General features: G+C 41.0%; 1 protein-coding gene across 1 annotated transcript in view; it reads right to left on the reverse strand.

Moving 5' to 3' along the window:
* Window positions 1–22,119, reverse strand: part of LOC111218980 (low-density lipoprotein receptor-related protein 1-like) — an 87,660-nt gene that overhangs the window by 56,160 nt on the left and 9,381 nt on the right. The window contains exons 2-3 of the mRNA XM_022741500.1: window positions 18,358–18,498; window positions 4,213–4,350 (exon numbers count right to left, since the gene is read on the reverse strand). Coding sequence (XP_022597221.1) covers window positions 4,213–4,350; window positions 18,358–18,498 — 279 coding nt within the window. The remainder of the gene's footprint in view (window positions 1–4,212; window positions 4,351–18,357; window positions 18,499–22,119) is intronic.

Genomic DNA, 22,119 nt, shown 5'->3' on the forward strand with positions numbered 1-22,119 from the left:
GAAGGGCAAAGTGGTTATTAGCATAAAACAGCAAAATAAAAAGAGAGAGACAATGTAAAACAGATCATTACGAGAGACAGAAGGAAGACAGGGAGAAGAACTGCTCTTGGCCTCCATCCACAACCAGTGCATGACTAAATGTATGAAAGTTGACATTTTCCTCTAAAATCCAATCATGGGGCTGACGGGTCAGTGCAACAGGGTGACGCAGGTTGAATGAGACAGAGACCAGGTGGTGTTGGGGTCATGGTCGTAGTTACGCAACAAGACCTGTCACGACTGAATGATTTCATAAACGTCTCTCCTTAAAAAGATCAGCTCATCTATCCATCAACTGGCTTGAAAACAAAACAAATCCCATTTTTTACTAAAAAGATAACAGATAAATATCATAATATATATATGTCTCCATTTCCAAAGCAGAAACTGAACTGAACCTTCACTGTATAAACTATTCCAGTGTGTGACATTGTAAAAGAAAGAGGTTATTCCCAGGACATTCCTACCTTTGTGCTCTCACTGTCTGGAAACAAGTCCACACATGCCCTTGTCCTCTACCTGCAGCTGACAGGAACCTACTGTTTCCCTACACGGCTCCATCCAGTTACCCAATTTCTACTTCTTAAACCTTATGGTTTGTTCATTCACACACATTTCAAGTGTGTATACTTCAAGTATTTACTCCTAACATATTTAGATATGTATTTGAATTTCCCTTCTTAAACTGCCACTACTCAAATTTTTTGTCCCATATTTAATAACAACAACAACAAAAAAAGACCTAAATTGTATATGGTCCATCTGTGTGTCTTTGTATGGATAGACACACCTTTCATATAATTAATTGGCAGTCCAGCAATATATATAGTAGTATAAAGCATTTGGGCAACTTATTATTGATAAAAACTTTGAGAATACCAATCTCATTTAAGTTTAGCAGATCACCATGCTCAATTAAACACTAAATTCAGACACAGTCTAAGACAATGCAGCTGCTGCATTTTGTTAAACTACTTTGGAATGATTTGGTTTCATAGTGCATTCCATCACATATATTATAGTAGTTGGTGGTAAATGCTGAGTTACTGAAAAGTGAGCCATGCTGGGTACGATAAATAAGACATTAAGGAGATAACACTGTGTACATGCAGGTATGTGAATGAGCATAGGAGACGGGTGGGCGAGCTCATCAAAAGTGTGTTTACAGGCAGTTGTTTGCAGGCTGCATAGTCAAAGGGGGGGTGAAGCAACCATTTGAAAGCACAAGTAGGGCAGCAGCTTGACTAATGAGCAAACAGTAGATATCGTAGTCCCAGACAATGGCAGCATGCTGCCCCAGATGTCTAAACCTAAACTTAAATGAATAATCAAACAAAAGTGAACAAATACACATAGAAAGTAGCCACTGTCGCAACAATGAACATTCCCTAACACGTGCCTAAGAAAATCAATACTTGAATTTTCTTCAATCTACAGCCCATTATGAGTAAAGAAATACATGACAGTTTACAACACTGTAGTGTCTCTACATACAGTGATGGCCTACTACAGGCAATAAAACAGCTCTTATCATGCAAAACAACTCTAACTGCAGCCAATAAACTCATTTAGGTCAAGATCCACTCATGAATAAAAATGAAAATGTGGTCTTTCCACAGGCAGCTTCAGGTTGCCTCTGATCGATTCTCCTTCCACAGTTAGAGGGACATGAAGGACAATGAAAGACCACTGCAAGCATAAACAATAGCGTCAGGCCATGACAATAATCAGGGTTCCCTTTGGGACAGCGAGAAAAAGGGAAAAGCTCTTAGGAGTGCTGACATGACCCCATTTTCTCTTCCCTATCAATCAGTCACTTCTGAGGGAGTCAGGTCTAAGGCCTTGCCCCCCAAGAGAGGCCCCATCACCCACAAAATGACAGGGAAAGGGCAAATGAAGGCATGAAGATCAATGAAAAGACTCAACTTTCACCCATATGACAGAAAAACAACAAAACTGCCAGTTGTGTGTAAAGGCTACAATTAGTTAAATAGGCCTTTTTAAATATAGACTTGGAACTATGTTTTGTGTTTTGACCAAAGGATGGCAAAGATCTTAAGTTAGACAAGCAAACTTGGGTCTTAAGGTTCAAACGCTCACTAAACCACATCGGAAAACATTCTCAATATTTGGTTTTCTAATGCTCTTGGGAAAGACACATGACGTGTTAATTCCCTTCTTTTGTAATCAAGACAGTTATGAAATATTTGAAGTTTATCTATGTAATATACTACTTGTGGCTATATGAACAATAGAGTTCATTTCTGGGAAAATATATAATTTGATGTAAAGTAGACTAACACCCAAAACCTCAGATAATCTTCTTAATCGGGACTGTGAGGGTGTGATCTGATTGACAGTTGCCTTTCACAAACATTTTAATTCCTGTTGACAGCATAAGAATATGTTCAGGTTCTGATTTGCTTTTACCTTTGCAAACAGTCAAAAAACACAGATCAAGTGTCAGATTAAAAGCTGAACCTTGGAATCATACTGCCAGTAACAACCTCACCACCCATCACAGCACCACTGAGCTCACCTGGTTACTCCCTGCTATCATTCCTAAACGTAAATCATGCCAACTAATCCCAACTCTTGCCACACACTATGAAAACGCAGAGGAAATTTATTTAAGTCAGATAAAATTCCTGCCTAACCTACCTTGCTACACTCCCCTTTCTAACCACTCTTGTCAACAACTTTGGCAGAATTACTTGGACACACTGACTGACAAAGTGTGCTTTCAGACATCAGCGCCCAGGTACACTTTCACAACCGGGCAGTTTGCACAAGAAAACACTAGGAAGCTTGTGAAAGGCCAGGCCTTTCCCTGAAAAGAGGGGAGCTCACAAACAGCAATGCCAAAAGTTCTGGACACACTGCTGGTGTGTTTGTGTGTGGGGTAATGGGTGTGTTTGGGTGTGTATTCACAAGAATGTGACCGTGTGTGTGTGTTTGTGTGAGTACATGCATGCATTACAGGAACATGAATGTGTAGGTGTGTGTATAAGCTTAGGTGTGTTGTGAGCATTGCCTTACTGAGGACAGCTGGACTTGTGTCCTCAGGGACAGCCAGTGCATGTTGTGACTGGATGATGTCATTGCTGTGTTGTGTAAAGGCTTGTCTAGCAGTGATGACCAGTGTGTGGGATACTAACGCTCTCACCCACTTTGTACAGCTGTCCACTTCATCTGCCCAACAGTTCTCCTGCTCTCCTGGCCTAATCTTATCACACTTAAATGCCCTGTGTAGAAGATTCATTATACATATATACATACAGGGAAATAGAAAAACTGACATTAAAACACATAAAGCTCCAACTGATACAACAGTAAAAAGGGTAAATGGATAAAAAAAAATCCACAACAAATGTATTAAGTTAAAAGCCTAAGTAACCAAAAATATCTAAAATGACTCAAATGTGCCATTGCACATACTGGTATAGTCAATAGACGCTTTGGTTAACACTTAACAGGACTTTGGTCCACTGAGACTTAAGTGCTGATCATAAATATTTGATTAAGTGATTTCATATTCCAGGAAAGGCTTATCGACTGCATCACTACTACAACCAGTGAACTGGAGAGACAAACACAGAAGTGTGCACAACAAAAATTAAAAGCACACATGCATCGCAGCATGGGCTATTGCAGCTATAAACAGGCAGAGCTTCAGACAGCTTTATCTGAGGACTGCCTTGCTGAATACTGAGGCAATCCTCTGAAGGCACCCAGTGTTTGCTCCTTTGTCTGCAGCAACAAAGACCAACACTATGGACTCAATATGTTCCATCTCTCGTTCTTCTGTAGTCCCTAATTAATAGTAGAGGATTTGATGGGATTCTTCTTCAGCTGCATCTAGGCTGAATGCTCATCATTCCCGCAGGGATTGGGGAAACATCCTCATAGCTGAGCTGATTGATAAATTAATGACTTTTTTCCCAAGAAAGCAAAATTCCATTGTAATTGCACAAGCCGGAGCAGGCCAGCTCATTAGAGGGCCTAATAGAGGAGATTATTGGATAGATATTATAGTTTTGGATGGGAAGATAAGGAAGTGGCAGTTTTCTGCAGCACAGAAGCTGGTTGGTCATTTTTGACCCACAACAAAGGGCAAAGCTCTTATCAGAGTGTGACAGAATAGATAGAGAAAATGCTGGTGCCATCTGTTACCTCTGCAATGAGGACCCTCGTCCCAGCCATCGGAGCAGTCGGGGACTCCGTCACACAGTTTGCTCATATGGATACACACATCCAGGTCCATACACCCATGATCATTGACAGGACACTGGTTCACTCTGTTGTGTGTGCCTGGAACACAAGCAAAACACATCTAAGGAAACACAGCAGTACAAAGCAACATATAGAGAGTCAAACCCCAACAGATTAATACTTTATGTACAGTGGTAAAAAGAACACATCATAAATTCAAAATGTGTGTATTTGAATTTAATAGGGTTAATAAAACTATTAAACACAGTACCCACATGAGGAGAATTTACAGTATATGCTTAGACTGTGGCTATGGGTGAGGTCGCACTTGGTCAAAGATCAAGAAAGATCAAAAGAAAGAAACATCCTGAACAGCAAAACAGTTAGAAACATGTTAGATATTTTCATTCTAATCTTGTTAATATAACCTTTATTTAATCAAGTAGTGTCATTAAGATCAAGATCTCTTTTGTATGAGAGACCTGAGACACATGCACACAGACATGATGATAAACTTTGTAATTCTCAAATGGTCCTCAACTTTGAGTTAACTACTGTTTACTCTGGGTGGACAGATAATTCAGGGAGTGATTCCAGATGTGCCTTAAACTGGCTGGCCTTCCTTTCTTTGTACTCTTTTCATCACCTCTCAACGAATGCTAATACCGCCCCCCCCCCGCCCTCTACCACAGGACCCATGTGAGAGTTTATGACATGATTCTTATGACTAGTCAAGTTAAGTGAATAACCAACAGGATCATCATCTGAGTGATAAATCCACTGATATCAGCTTATTGCACATATATTTGTGTCAGTGTTTATGCCAGCTGATAAATAACAGGAAATTGCAGTGTAGAAATACCAGACTTGGTTTGAGGTTATTTTGAAACAGTTACGTGGTTCGTCAATGAGCGAGCACTGCCAAGTTGATGTCCTGCCCAGGGATCCATAAGATTGTTTGTTTATGTAATGTGTTACATCATTATAGGATTTTTTTCCAACTCCATGGGTTTTAGGAGCACTTGGGACCTCAGCTCACATCTGTAGAAAATGACGGATAAGAAAGCAGCTTACTTTCTTTCTGACACTGTCGCACATAAAATGATCAGCCTATCTGAGTGATTCACTTTCTCCTCCACGAGTTTCAGTGAGGTCAGGGCCACCATCAAGGTGGATAACACCAAGGTAGATTTACCTGTCACAATGCCTAACTAGAAAAGGACCCGAGGTCAATTGGCTGCCAGTCTTAATCAGAGCCTGTAATTACTATGAACTTTGTTTTACTTTTATATTCACTGCAGTAGGCTGCAAGTTTTTCAATTAATTTCTCCCCTGTTGAGGAGGACAGTATTATCAATCAGCGTTAAAAAGCTAAGTCAGTTTAGAAAACAATCTTCTCTACATCCTTGTATCATCATTTTCATACATCAGTCTTGTTTTGCTGCTGTGGTCAACAGGTTAAATCCAAGACTGAAATATAAAACTGTAGAGAACTGCTGCCAGACAAAGGGTTGTGGCGAGAGGATGACTTTTAACATGTGGAGAACTAAATGTTCCCTGCATGTGTGGGACATGCACATGTAACATAATTTATGTGCACACATGTAGTTACTGTGTATGCCTTCAGTATATACAATATGGCATGCGACACAGTGAAATATTGTCTGCTGATTTGATCTTCGGGCCTATGTTGAAAATTACAATAATAAACAAAGATATATGGAATCTAAAGGATGTAGAGGGGAAAGGACAGAACGTAATCTCCTCTGATCCTTTTTTTTTTTTTTTTTTTAAACCAGCGTCAGACCAGAACATACAGTAGATGCAATCTTTTCCTCGCACTCTCTCCCACTCTTCTCTCTATCTCTCCTCTCAGCCCACACTGCAGAGCAAACAGTTTGCTTTGGCTGTTTTTCTTCTTCCTCCTCCTCCTCCTCCACCTCCTCCTTCTCAACCTCACTCTCTCTTTCTCTCTCTCTCTCTCTCTCTCTCTAACATCTGCTGACCCATTTTAGAAAAACACTAGAAGCAGAGAAAATAAAGTTCACCTCCTTCACAGGAAACGATCTGTAGAGTTGTACGGGTTATGTGCGGTGCCGGGAGAGACTTTGATAGCATGATATCTGCATATGCACACTGCACAGCCTGAGCTGTAAACCCGTTTCAAATGCCTCCTTCAGAATCTCACATACGCTAAGTCTTTGGTGTCTGAATATTAAGCAGCTGTTGCAGCCAAAATGCAGTTCCTTTGACCCTTATTTCTGCTTTATCCATTTGGAGCTTCTACTTATCTGAACTGAGAGTCTGAGGATAGAGAGCGTTGCACTGTATGCTGTACAGATTGTAAAGGCTGCTAAGAAAAACCTAAAATATGACTGACTTGACTTGACATGATATAAAGTATTTTATTTCTGTGTCATGCACATCTCTCATAAGTTGAGACGTGGTAACATATTACGGCTAAGAGGAAAGTAAAAATACATATCTCTCAATGGGTAAGACTTTATATATTCTTACAAGACATGTCACATCTTTATGAATCAAAGTGTGGATATGCATAAAGACTTATATGAGGGAGAACATTTGCCTACATCTCGACTTTCCCTGAAGGAAACCACATGCATTCTCTCTGAGTCCTCTCTATCCATCCAAGAGATTAATAACCACACACAGAACATAACATGTAACTCAGTTAAAACAAGTGCCTTAAAGTGACAAGAGCTTCCATAATGATCCCACCACAGCAGCCTGTGTGGAAAATGTGCCACATTCGAACAGAGAATTAGCTTCTAATACATCTGGCTTAGGGAGAAGGAGAGCAGCTCTCCAATCTGGGGGATGCTAGCATATTAGCAGCCCTCCTACAGTCTCGGCCTCTAAGCCAGCCTGATTTACATTCAATAAACTGCCAACCTGGGGATTTCTACATAAACTGCAGTACCAGGAATAAACTGCCGTGCACACTGGAAATGAAACCCCTGCCAAGGATTTAGCATTTGTCAACAGTTTTCATAGTATAAGAGACAAGTCACAGTGAATGTCATCTGAAAGATGCCCACATCAGTGTCTTTGCAACTACGCATTCAAGTAAGTATATTTGACAAAAAGTGACATGTTAAGGATCGAGCAGTCAGACAGATTAACTAACAGAGCAACTGTGAGTGCTGTTATACTATCCCAGGAACCACACACCCACCCACCCACACACACACACACACACACACACCTTTCCACTGACCAGGCAACAAGCCGAATAAGTTTTTGGATACATACTAACAACTGCCAGCAATACACAACAGCCGGAAAGAATTGTTTGAGTTCCACAACACAGTAATACCTTGGCAGGAGCTGAATAGGGACCAGCAGCAGAAAACTAAATAGAAAGGACAATATGGAGGATTAAATAACTTTGCAGGAGGGACAATGGAGAGTTACCCTGTACTCCCTGCTCCAGTTTGGGAAGTTCTTGGCAATGTATCACAATAAACCCACCTCCCCACCCCCCCAATGGCAGTAGCCATTTTCTGCGTCATCTGTCAGTGGAACCAGACCATTACTGAGGGTAAAGAACACAGCAGAACTTCTTCTGTCCTTTTTCACATGCACATATGGTAAACTCACACTACACAAGTATAAATAGTATTTTCTTTTCTAAAGTTATGTTTTGTTCTCTTGTACTTGTACAATTATTATGTGGTCCATAATTAGTCAAAGATAATACTTGAAAGCGCTGAGGCCACTATGGTGTTTGAAAAATGGAGATATGGAGTCCCTAGCTTTATAATCTGTCCCTTTGAAGGGTGAAGCAGACAGGTGAAGCATTCAAGAGTAAAACACTCTGTGGCAAAGATATTCTTCCTTGCAGCATATGCCAGGATATCATACAGTCTGGCAGGACCCAGGAGCAAAGACAGAGGGTTCATTGTAAAGCCACACCAAATATTGTTCCCATATCTTGAAGAATATTCATCCAACATGCTTGTATTTTAGGACAGGACCAGACACAGTGAGTATAGGTCCCTACTGAGATTTTACATTTTAGGCACAAAAGTGAAAGCTGGGGTTCATTTCGTGTCTTTGTACTAGACTGTTGCACCATTTGCAAGACACACTCTTAATATGTGAACAGTTCTGCTGTACTGGAAATCACTTGGAAGAAATAAGGTGATGTCTTGGACCGAATCTCTTCTTTGCCTTCTAAAACTACAGGTTCCTTTCCAAGCTACTGTTTCTATCGAAGGTTTTAAAGAAGAATTTGCTACGACACAAATTTATTTTTCATTTATTTTGAGCCAAATGGAGATTTGGAGAAATCCAATTCTCCTTCGTTGTGTTGTTTTATCCTTGTGAAGCACTTTGTAATCTCTGTTTCTGATAAGTGCTAGATAAATACACTTTATTATCATTATCATTATTATTAACATAAGTGGCCATCTAAACCAGATGAAGTTCACTGCTGGAGCCCAGAATTACATTGTTGTCACAAACAGGAAGGTCTACGCTCCTTCATTCCAAGTGTTGATCACATTAAGGTTTTTTGGCATCTGACATTTGGCACCTCTCACTGTCATACTGGAGATTTATGTAGCAACAGTACGTAAAGTAATTCATCAAGTCTGCAGTGCCTTTTCTGAACTGAAACATCATTACATCAAGATGTAGCTGCAGGCCAAACCGACTACAAGCTACAGTATCATGAATAAGGAAAATTCCCACAAGCAACTAGCTGTATACAGTAGACTGTAAAGACATCATAGTCCAATCCAGACTCTCTCAACTCCAGATGCTAAGTTCAAGGTTTTCATTAATGATCAGGGAGTATACACGACACATCTACAGCTCTCTGTTGTTGCGCGGTGGAAAGTTGCAAATCTCGATTCAAGGAGTTAACTCTTCTCTCCTCTCTTCCTTGTGTGTTCAGGTTGAAAGGGGAAAGCATCGTGGAACTGATGTTAGTGAGTACACTCAGAACATCTTCCAGTTTACATGAAAGCAGCATGTGTGGAGAATCATTTCTAAAGCAAACAGAGAAGACTGGCTAATGAATGGAGATAATGTATTGTTATCATTACAACAGCAGTCCTTCACAACGGGGCATTTGATGCGTACTTGTAAATGGTAACGTTTCGACAATTTTGCCATTTGTATTTGAATTTATTTCCTGCTGACAGTTAAAATAGAAGATTGAAGATTGTGCAGTGTGATACTATTTGTTTTATCATATTCACTTTTGTTTATGGAACTAAAACTTTCTTCCTGCTGCCATTGTCTCGTTTGCTTTTAGCTTTTCCACATTCCAGCAATTTAGGGGCTTATTTGTGATCTGTTTCAGCTTTTAGCATCTTTAGGCACATACACTCTCACTACCACAGGTGGTTGAAAGTAGCTTCTTTCACTTAATCCCCAGTTATTTAGTTAGGAAGTAACTAATCCAAATTTAAGACACAAACATCTAGCCTTAGTCCTTGTCTGAGAAATCAGCCCTCAATGTGTTTTTACAGTTTACACAGGAAGCTTCATCTTAACCCTTAATGTGCATAAGAGAATGTTTTGGCCCAATGTTAATTCTCACTTCACATGCTTGTGTGTCATATAATTTATTTTCCAGCACAACAATAATTTTCTTTGTTATACAGATTACTCATAGTTGCATTTGCAAATAAATATAACACTTACACTGGAGCAACTCACAACCTGCCATGGAAATATTAAATGCTCAATGCTGAACTAACCTCAAATCTCCGACCTCATTCAGGTGTTCTGTCATTTTAAAGCCTTAAGGATGTAACAGGTGTTTTTTCATGTTTAACCTTTTGCAAACAGGCCAACAAAAATCTTCTCTCTTCTTTAAACACAGAACACTTCCAAAAACGAAATATGAACTATCTCTCATATCATAACACAGCAAATTCCTGTGCTCTTGCCTTGCCATGAGTCAGAAGTGCCTCTTTGCACTCAGCTTACAAAAAATGCAACTGCAGGGATTTGTATGAGACCAAGAGATAAGATCTATCGCCCTGTGGCTTACATCCCCTACCATGCTTGTGTTACTTTTGCTGTTATTTATACACTTTGCAAACCTCCTTAAAATTCTATAAAACATAGATAGGATTATAAAATGATAATCAACTCCATCTGTAATCAGAAAAGTGAAAGCACTTCTATTTTTTTTTTTATTTGCAGGTACCTTTCTGAAATCTTTTTTTCTCTTAATTCAGTGCAGACAAAACCACAAAGAGAGGCGAATGTGTTCATTAGGAGTGTCAAAATTTGACATGGCAAAGGATACGTATATTCCCTACAGTATCATTAGCAAGTGCTGTAGAATTTGCTATAGGAGTGAAGGGATGTAATTGTGATATGTCGCTTCACTCAGGGTTTGCACAGATTCTTCAGTGAGTTTGGCAGCTTGGGAGACAGCACTGCAAGTGAGAACAATGTAGGATGAGTGGGATAACAGACAGAGAAAAAGGGGGAAAATTACAACCTTCACACCTATTAGAGGGCAGAGTGGGGATAATTACATTATTCCAGTAAACTGTGTGATCAGCTAACAGTGATATTAGAATATCCTTGCCGTCTTCTGGGATCTTCACAGTAGAAACCGTTCTCAAATCTGCTGTGTTATCTCTTTCTCTTTGTTTTTTACATGAATCACATAATAAATAAATCAGTGCTGGGATTCATCATGATTAAAACATTATAAGCTACGAGTCATAATTCAGAAGTTCAGTTGTTCAGTTTTATTGAAATTCTTATTGCAGCATGCGCTCTTTGGAGTGAAATATTACTTTGAGCAACGATAATATTATACATTTCCCCTGAGCACAGTGTAGATTTAGGCAATGCATCACTGCCTGTGTCACCTTCAAATAATTCCCAGACCACAGATTGCAGTTGCAGTGGCTCTGGGTTCCACTAAGCTTGTCTGACCAACACAAGGCATCAAGAGTTGCAACTTCCCAATGTTTCCCAATGTGTGCTTCCCTCCAACACCTCAACCTCTAGACCCCACCATCCCCCATCCTTCAGTTCCCGTAGTTATGCAATGACCTTAAATTTGGATCCCCTGTTGATCTTTTGTCCTGAACATAAAAAGCCTCCTTTTCTTCCTGCTCCTCGGGTACCATGGCAGCCCCTGACTGACTTCCATAAAGTCTGCTGTCAGCTCAAATGAATATGTTACGCTGGGTGACAGGCAGGCCTGCCCACTGACTGACTCTCCTCACTCTGGAATCGCACTTTACAGCAGCATGCACAACAAACACATGGCTATGCCAAACCCTACTGAGGCAGCCACCAAACACAGGACTTACAGTATAGCACATTCTACTCTCTCACTGGAAGATGAAGACCTGATGTGCTAGTTTTTCCTCCATGCTTACAAGCTTGAGACGACATATTTAAACATAATAAACAGATATCTTTAGAAGTGAATTATGCTGTGTATTACATGGTGCGTTTTACTGTATCAAGTGTTTCAACTGCAGAAATTAGCATACTATATAGAGAGCCTGACAAAAGTCATGTCAAAGTGAAAATATTCAAAGTATTAATCACACCCCGAAAGGTTGAAAAGTGGCTGCAAAAAGTTTCCACAATGAAACTCATGTATGATGTATCATAATTCACTTCTCTGCTGCCCATGCATACACTCGGCGTATTCCAAAGAGTCATCGCTCTGCCATAATAGGTTAAATATATTGCCTCCTTGTCGCAATATCATCCTCTGTGAAGCGCTGCCAAATCTAGTATATAGAAGTGAGTTATGGTACACAAGCAGTTCTGAAAATTTCTCTACAACTCTCTGGAAAAGCATCATTAATAACTTATATTAATTTGATCCCAATAGATTGGCAGTTTTTTAGCAAACTGGAAATGCTTTACAGCCACATTTCAAGCCCACAGAGGTCGAGTGTTAAAAGATAGAGCTTGGGTGGAGTGTCACTTAAGGCAGAGTTCTTTCAGTAAAACAGCAATACAAATCTATTAAATCTGGGTAACTGCTTTCAAATGTGTTGTCACAGAGTAAAAACAGTATGGTTCAGTATGGTGGTATCTGACTGCCACTGCATAAGTTCCACCACAGAACATTTCCCCCAAAGTAACACAAAAGAGACTAGAGCTAACAAAAACAAACCGAGTCACCATCAGTAACAAGGGGGAAAACTGTGAGGCAATTACACCAGAGGAAAGACTGGAGATGAGATATGAGGAACAGGGGACAGAGATAACTAGAGTCTAGCTTCTCCACCTGCTGTGACACACAGAGAGGAAGACAGAAGGACGTAGGACAGAAGGAGACAGGGCGTGGAGGAGACAGCAGAGAAAGGGAAGTGGTGCCTGTGTGGCGTGAGAAAGCCCTGTGTTCTCTGTCTGTTGATAGGCCGGTGAGGCTGAGGAGGGCTCAGGGCCACAGACCAGAGGGATTTACAGGGCTTTGCTCCTTCCTCTGTGGAAGCAGTGTGTCAACCACTGCCACTGCAGACCCTCCTGCCCCTGCCTGGTGCCCCCTGCAAGTACAGCTACATGACTGATTACAGGCTATGAAAGGACCCCACCCCCCACCCCACCCCCACCCTCCAAACTCTACTGTACAGGGCTGTTTCTATAGAAAAAGGATCAGAGCCTTACAAAGCCATTTCCATTTTCCTCCTGAGCCTAAATGCTAATCTGCTCATTTTGTCCTATTCAAAGCTTTTTTCTGTAAGATCATCCCTTCTCCCCATCGCTCTATGCCTCCATCCCATCCCACCACCTCTACAGTCTGCTCTTCCGGGTCGTCTTGGAGAGGCTGCTGGGGCATGACAGTCAGATGGGGTGGACAAAGGACCGAGCTGGCAAGTGTCCAGAGGGGGCTCAAGGGCAAGAGATGGACAGATAACCTTGTTGTGTGGCCCACAGCCGCCTGAGGCAGCTGCATGGAGATGATAACTCAATCTTCCCATCAGACCTTCTTACCAGCTTGGCCCCAGGCCTTCACATCCACTGACATGAGCCAGAATGCGTGTGGGCCAACAGACATGGTATGGTTGTGTGTCGGGAAGTACTTTCCACCACAGTATCATGCCACCACTGTTACATCAGACTAACTCTTTGAAGCAGTTTACAGCGTGTTAGCGCTAATTGTTCTGTTGAAAGCAAATGACATGAAATCATACGTTTACTGAAAGCTTATCATGAAAGTTTAATGAAAAGGACAGTGTGTCTGGATTTGAGGGTCCACATTTGGCTATTGTTATGTGAAATACTTTTAGCCTCTTCAACCGTGGGTCCCTCACTTTCATTATGAAACTGCATTCCAGGTATATCCCCTCAAAATTACTTTCGAGCATCAACGAGGAAAACAAATGAATTTGTGTGAGTATGTGTGTACTACTTCTACCAGCCTATGAAGACAACTTAAGTGACAACTTGACAGTGCGAGCACAGGGAGTGGCTTGTCATTTGCAAGTGTTAACTACTTTGAGTTATCAGCTAATTTTTCTCTCCCTGAATGAAAGTGGATAACATTGCATGGGAAAAGAAAGGAAGCGTATTTGCATGACTGAGATGCATTTCACCCCCTGCTTCGAAGTCCTCCTGTGGACATTTTCATGCTAAATCAGGGGCTAAAAAGTCTAACAGAGAATTAGGGGCAGACAATTGTTGCATAAGGTTTTTTGATGTTGAAAGGGATTCCTTCATGGCAAGGGCGTCTCATGACGGAGAAAGTGCTTACATGCTAGGACTTACTTGAACATCTGTTCCCATTCGCTGGCTCAACCACAGTGGATGAGGTTCACGCAAGAATCATAATTGCACACAGACTTGGGTTACAGACAGGGAGTCAGTGTTTTTTTGTTTTTTTTCACCACAACTGTTCCAACAGAGCTGTGAAAAGAAATGAAAGTCGTGACACAGCATTTTTAATTTAACAACAGAATCATGAAAAAAGCTGCAACCAAAGTGGTTTGAAAATGAAAGCTATGGTTGTTAAAAGTCATAAGCCCTGATTTTTGATATGTTGAGAAGGAAGGCTTCACTAGAGAACTACAGTCAGAACAAGCTCCAAAACTTTTAGCCTGTTATTGTTGTAAAATGTCATGACCTCATTACAACTCTCTCCTCATCTCTCCATAACTAAAAAGCAGAGAATTCAAGAGCTGGAGAGCAGTTAAATAAAAAAGAAAAAAAACTGTTGCTCAGCACGATTCTTGCTGTTTTAGACCAGTGTCACATCAGCAAAATGCAGAGAACCTCAGAGAGCAATATGTCTCTGTGGATTTTCTTTTGTTTATGGAGCTAATCTGTTGTGGATAAAGCTTTTTACTCCAAGACTTTTATCTTTTATGGGGAGCTACATGTACAAAAACAATCTCAAATGGATGGTTAAATAAAGACAGCACAAATGCGCATGTGTGCGCGCACACACACACACACACACACACACACATACACACACACACAACATCGAAGTAGCTTTAATCTTCATCTCTTAGGCCCAAACCTCATCAGTCCTATGTGGACTTCTGTATACTGTCTGCTTAGACAGCAAGGAAAGCCATGCACTGACATCATGAACAATGCAAACACCGTCTCCCTCACGGTTTTATCACTGCTAGATGGAGATAACTCATTGACAGCATACCTCAACTACCTAAAGGAGCTTTATAGAGCAGCTGTCCTGCACAGAGCACCATCGTTGAGACAGATAGAACATAAACTCCCGCCCTGAGGACACATGTCAACCACTTCCTGAGCCCTAAGCTTGTATGTAATTGAGGTGAAATGGCTTGTCTGAAACCAATTGAAGCCATGCAGTGAGGGGGAGCCATTGCAGTCCCTGGGAGAGGATGACAGGGTCACACCTGCAGACAGGGGCCTGTACAGGCAGCCTGCTGATGGCTATCTGAAAGTCTACTAGGGGCAATGAGAGGGAGGTGCACACTGGGGGTGTGAGGGCTATGAAGGCCCTACAGCTGGCAACCTGCCCAGACCCCCACTGATCCATTTACGATGACAATTCATGCAGATCCATGAGCAAAAACACACATCCGTACATGCAGCTCCCTATCACTCTGCTTCAGTACCCCTCTAATAAACAAGCCAATAGGCTAAGGATGCTGACACGCAACACTGACCAGCTAGCATCACCACAGCATGTCGATACCTCATGTGATGTAATGTTACAACACCACTACTGTGGCAGAAGTCTGTCTTTAGCTGCTCAGCATAATTACAGCCCTGATGAATGGTTTGGAAACGACAGGCAATTAGACCTCCAGACAGTATGATACTGAAGAGTACACTTTCTTCCAACATGGGTACTAGAGGTGTAGATCAAAGATCCTCACCAGACAAAAGCACACAATTACAACCCCCACCACTCTGACAGACAGTGAATTCTTGATCATTGTAAACAAAACAGGTGGCATTTACCAAAAACAAAATTGTGCTTCAGCTAAATAAGCTACAGTCACGGTGTGGTATTCATCATAACACTTGAGCTTGAGGATGAGTGGAATAACATAGGCAGATTCTGATTTTCACTTTTCACAAGTGCCCTATTCAGATGATAAACAAATCTATTTAAGAAACAAAGCTCCATGTGGGCCGCATAAACTGCCTGCAGTGTCACAGTCTCTGATTTACAGGATGGCCACACTGTGGAGCGATGCTGCACCAAGACGGAAGCACAGCCAAGGGAGGAGGAGGGAGAGGTGAAGAATAGAGGAAAAAGAAGAGGAAGAAAATATGAGGAAAATGTTTTAGCCATGTGAAATCTCAGTGAGCACTCTTTGTAAACCAAGCCTGTAGTTAGTAATTAACTTGAACTGGAGATAATGTCGTAATTATAGGACCATGCACCACTCCAACTCCCATCAACACTAACACACAAAACTATAACCCGTGGTCTGGGTGCATGTTGGAACATAAGTCTAAAGAGCAGGGAATTTTCTCAGAAATTTCTGACTTTCATAAACTAAGATTGATAGAGAGAGTTAGACTGCTTTTGCAAACTTAGCAGCTGATAAAAAAAGATTAGTGGATGAACAGTGAAAACATGAACTTTCAAAATAAAAAATTGCATCACCACAAAACTTCTGCAGTTGGTCCAGATTTCAGTCCCCCTGTAAGATGGATCAGTTTTTGGCCTGCCTTTGTATCTACTATTTCCATACCAGCTCATTTGAGAGCAGACTTGTTTACAGCATGTCTCTTATGATGCTTTCCAGTAGGGGAGTAACCAGGCCGATGACCTCCAAGCGGTTTCAGCCCATGAATGGAAAAGCCAGGATAAAAAGAAAAAGACTTTTTCATTCCTCTGAGTCCGAGCAGGATTTTAAATAACCTTCAAAGTCATTCTCCTCCAAAACTCTCCTGTCTCCATCTCCGCTGGCTCAGGCCCATTCATTCTGTAGCTTTATCTGTGGCCCTCCATTCCAAACACTACTCACATTTTAATGGGTGGATCAACTAAACGACTGTGGATAAAATCACAGTCTGGCTGCCTTTCATTGTGATACTTAAAAGGCGCCTTGCCTTTGACTGTGCTTTTTAAGGCTGCAAACACATAGTGATGTGCAGAGAAAAAGTGCATTAATTTCAGTAACAGATATTTATTGTGACTGCTTCAGAAACTTGCATGAATAGAGAAATGCTTTAACTAAAGGTAAAGCGACAAGCAGAGTAGAGCCCATGGGAAGCGGGTAATTGAGCAGAACATATCTTGATGTTCTGGTGAAACACCGCTCTCCATCTCTCCATGCAGAAGATGAATCACACCATTGTCTGTGTCACAAAATTACATAAGTGCTATGGAAAATTCACTCAGTTCAATTGCCTAGTAGAAAGAGGGCAGAAATTGAATGGCCGCAGCTTGCTTGAGTGAATTATGTGGGTCACACTTGCATAAAATTGCACATGTTCTGTGATTGCTGTCAATTACAAAACTACAATTTATCATTTTCTTCCCTTCTGAAAAATCCTTAAGCAACAGATTTTAGCTAAATTTATTTAACACCGTATAAATAAAGTGTTAAACTGTTAGCAGTAAATTGTCACAGTAAAATCTGTGTAAATCAATAAACATGGAAGACTGACAGAGGGAGCAGATGAGAGACTTTTTTTTTCTGTTCAGGCTCACCTTTGTATTTCAGATCTGACTCAGAAATTGTTTGGCAGCTCATCCTCAAACCGAATCATCATCAATCAAACCTGGACACTTGATATAGCAGAAATCTGTGCATGGAAGAGATCACTTGACCTGTTTGTGGGAGGGTAATCCAACTAATTTTAACTTTCTCCATTTCTCCACCTACAGTTCATATTTTTTGTGCCTGTGACCACAGCCTCAGTAATGCAACACATTCCCCTCAGCTATCTCACAGATTTATAATCCATAATCCTATGCGTAAATACTTAATTGTGTTTTCACCCACAAAAAACAAGTCCCTTAATTCTGGGTGTCAGCTGCTTGTCTCTGCGTGCCAGACTATTGTGAGAATGCTTGCGGCATGACAGATGTAAGGTGTGGCACATGCAGACAGTAAAATCACCATTAGCGCCTGCATATAAACAGAGGGGAGGCTTTTACCAGGGAGAGTTTATGGATGGAATGGCGGGATGGGGAGGCTGACAGATGTGAGCGGCTGGGACAAGACTCTTAGGGACTGCACAGATCCCGCAAGAGTCCAGACAAGAGCAGACACATCCCTGAACATTCAGACTAAACATGGCCACATAATTAGAGCTATAATTCAGCAGAGCAGCCAGAGCGCACACTGCAAAGCTGTGTCCCTCGTAGACAGGGCATAACCTATCTTCGTATTCAGCCCTAAATTAAACAGTCTGAACATTGTGCTGTTGTCTCTTCAAAGCCATTTAGAGGTAGTGAATTGTATTTCAACATCATATAAAACAACATTGTGACGACATGAGGTATTAAAAAAAAAACAAAAAAAAAAAACACTCGGTTTAAAAAGGTTGCAAAATAGCAAACTCAAAAAACAACGCTGAGTAAAACATTGCTCTGAACTGACAGCTTGGAGAGAACATGAGAGCTGAGGACACAAGTCTGCTGAGCGACTGATTTAATAGCTACTTTCATGTAGGCATACTTACAGATATCTGGTGATTCGTCTGAGCCATCTGGACAGTCCTTCTCTCCGTCACAGCGCCAGCCTTTGGAGATACAGGTCACTTGGTCCTTACATACAAACTGCTTAGAGCTGCAGGTCTTGGGATGGTCGTCAGTTTTGGGAGCTGAAAAAAAAAAAAAAAAAAAAAAAGCCAAGGAGAGTTGATGTGTCATCATGAAAAGCAACTGTGGGTGGAAATGCTTTTAATTCTCAAATACATGTAGAAAGAAATGCAACTCACAAGCAGCCAGTCTAAGAAATACCAGCATGAATGTGAATGATTCTTAAATCTGTTCCTTCTTAATTCTGTTCCTTTTTTTTAAGAACCATTCTTTCCTGTGCAGTATCTACATAGGAAATTTCCAGCTTCAAGTAGCAGAGATCTTAACTCGGCAGGGCAAAGCAACATGCAGGGTCAACTTAAGTTTACAATGATGTTTTTGTATCAAAAGACCCACAGGCACACTCTAAAACCTCCTCTACAAGTTTACAACCAACAGTGGTGCCTTTTAGCTCTGGGTTTGTTTGTTGTTTCCCCTCTTCTTACGAACATCTCATTTCTTTCTGACTTATTTTTTTTTATTTTTTTTTTATTACTCTTAAGGTGTTTTTCAACTCTCACCACAGAGGCTCTTTCATGTGTCACGGCACAGACATAACTGGGCATTCAATCTCCGTCTGACCCATGGGAAAGTGCAGAGCGCTGTAATTCTGGGCAGTAAGTCAGCACAGATTGTTGAGGTGTACCACAGGCTAGCAGCACCGCAGCAACGCTCACGACCCATCAGCAGTGTGACACTGCTGACATGCTTTAACTCAGCCACACTCAGAAAAGCCCTGCTCAAATGGAGCTCTACCTACACGGCTTTGCATCAGTCTGTCAACACTGAACTTGTCACTTGTGTAAACATTTATCCTTAAGGGTCGGTTGATCCAAATAACAAAAGAGAAACATATTTTCTTGCTTACCTCATGTGGTATCCAGCTGTGGAGATAGTTTTGGTTTTATATGCCCAGGTTTTGAGACATCTGTCTCTGAGATCACTACCTTCACCTCAGTAAATTGAACTGTGCTGCTAACAACAAAATTATTTCCTTGTCAGTTTTTAAGGGGACTATTCTGTTTCAGTAGAAAGTACTTCTAATGAAAATTGAGCATAGTGAGGGCTTTGGATTACTGAGTGACAGCAGCATTGTTTCCCGGAAAGACACATTCCTGTTTAATTTTTTAGGAGGTTTAAATGGTTCAAGGGCCATGAATGCAATTCTATTCACCTATTGGGGTATGGCAGAAATCTCAGATGGATATTTCAAAAACTGGATGAATAAAACCAGAACTCCCCACATGGCTACACATCAATAGGAGAGAATAGGAAAATTTTTTTTTTTTTTTTTAATTTGGTTGAACTGACCCTTTAAATGAAACAAAACGTTAAAAAACTTAGACTATATGCAACAATTTATAAAGTCAGAGTATATTTCCGACTCATTAATGACATAATCCATAACTAAACTAGCCTTGTCAAACTTGAATACAAATTTAAACAGAAAGCCTGAGTTCCCTAGTAACATTTTCTCCCATTTTACAGAAAATGGAAATGAAAATAGGTTTCCAAATATATACAAGGGAAATGCTTCCTTGTATGCTAGTGGTCAAAAATATAACATGCAATGAAAAAAAGACCACAATGGCCACACCAGGCAGTAGGCTGTTGTTACTGTATTGTTGTGCAGCAATGCCCTGGGAAGGACAGTGCCGAAGGTCTCATTGTGATTCTCTGCAGGGACGTAGCCCTCTCTCGCCCTGGATGACTTGCCTCCCTACGTACTTGGCAGGCAGAGAGGTGTTTGGGGCGGGCAGTCGGGGGTGTGTGGGGGTGCACCGCAAGGGGGCTGGGATGTGACTGAAATCACAAGAGAGCATGAGGCTAGTGTATCATTGCAATCACGTTCCTTTTGACTGTCAGACTAAGGGTTTTAGAGCCTGGTCTTTTTTTCATGTGACAGTGAAGTGTATGTGTAAGTCAAACACTAAGATGTCTGAGTGTCATGTTTTTGTAAATACAATTAGAATCTAAAGGGCTACAGGGATCGGTTCACAGCTTTCTCATTATATGAACAAAACCTTGATATTTGAGGAGATTAAGAGAAAGAGGGAACACTGGGTTTTAAAATGCAGAGCTATAGACCCGTTCTTCTCTTCACACAATGGCAGAGGCAAGGCTTACAAAACAAAATTCATGTGATGCAAGAGAGTGAGATGCCATAATACAGAGTCCATATTAAATGTCATAAGGCTGAAATGAGACCAAGAAACAGAGCTGTAAATGAACAGACAGAAACCAATGACTGAATAACTTTAGACAACATGCACACACCCCACCCCTTGGTAGAGGAATGAGAGGGAGGCTAGCCATGGCCTGAGGCCAGTTTGTTAGTTTTGCTTCCTTTCAGCTTACCAATGTCCTGGTACATTTAGTATGGTGGTAAATACACCGGATTTGCCTGTGCTTATATGTTGCCATTTAATCTGCCTAAACAATCAAACAAACAGCTGCACTGCCTGGGCCCTGAGCTGAAACGAGTAAATGCAATGAAACCTTGCTATGTGAAGGCATTCCCTCGGTCTCTCTGGTCCCTGTGTGAAGCAGCTGGGCTGAGCCAGTTGTTCCCCGTGAGTGGGCATAAAACTGGAAATAAAACATTGTGGGTTCTAATTTTATCATCGTTTTACACACCAGCATGAAATGACCACAGAGGGGAGAACCTCTGAGCCTAATTGGAGGTTGTGGCTGAGGAGGGGTTAGAAACTGGGGGAAATACTGGCAGCCTTCCCCCTCAGCAGTCCTCTTTCAAAGCCCACTTAAAATATCTCAAACAGAGATGCGAATTGTTAATTCAGCCTGCAAAGTCGCTTTTTTTCCCAAAGTTACTGCCAAAATGCTGACAATTTTTGGAGGGGCCAAATCAGGCTTGGATGTTGAACCATTTGAGTCCACTTTGCCTACAAAAGGGAATGAAGAAGGCCTTTATTTTGTGTCCTGGGATTGGACCAACAGCAAACACCAATCCCATTGAATCAAGGTACATACTCCACTTACAGGAACTCCTTTAAGCCCTTGGTGTTTGCCTCCCAACAGAGTTCCCTCCTGATAATGCCATCCTAACTAAAGTATTTCCTGCCACAGCTGAATGGCAACTCGATCACACTGCTGCGACTAAATGGTCGGAAATCCCACGGCATTAAAATATTCTAACCACAAAACAAGGGGATTATCACATTTTCAACAAATTATAACTTCATCTTCTGTTGCTTATGATTCTTAAAAGTAAGATAAACACAAAAAACCTCTATCCTTTTTTTTTTAAACAGATAACCTGATAAAAAACAACTATCCTATGGGTATCTATTAGAGCAAAAATACATCTAATTAGAGGGTAAACCGAGAAAACTAGCTCTCACAGCCTTAGTTGAAATCCACAAGGGTTTTGAATTTCACACCATTGCGAACTTTGGAACGTCTACAGGAAACGGAGATTCTATTTCTGAAGAGAAATTATACCATGTACAAATATCTTTATTTGGTGGGTTTAGAAAAAATAGAAAATTGAGCATGTTTTTAAAACATCCGCCTTCCACAAAAACCAAAATGCCTATCTCTGTCACTCTGATGTACTTACAATGTGTTTCACTGTGTTTTATTAAAAATATCTTAGTGGTAAAGTGTTACAGTAAATGAATTAA

This window comes from Seriola dumerili, unplaced genomic scaffold, assembly GCF_002260705.1.
Source record: "Seriola dumerili isolate Sdu_G_001 unplaced genomic scaffold, Sdu_1.0 BDQW01000056.1, whole genome shotgun sequence".
Classification (NCBI taxonomy): domain Eukaryota; kingdom Metazoa; phylum Chordata; class Actinopteri; order Carangiformes; family Carangidae; genus Seriola; species Seriola dumerili.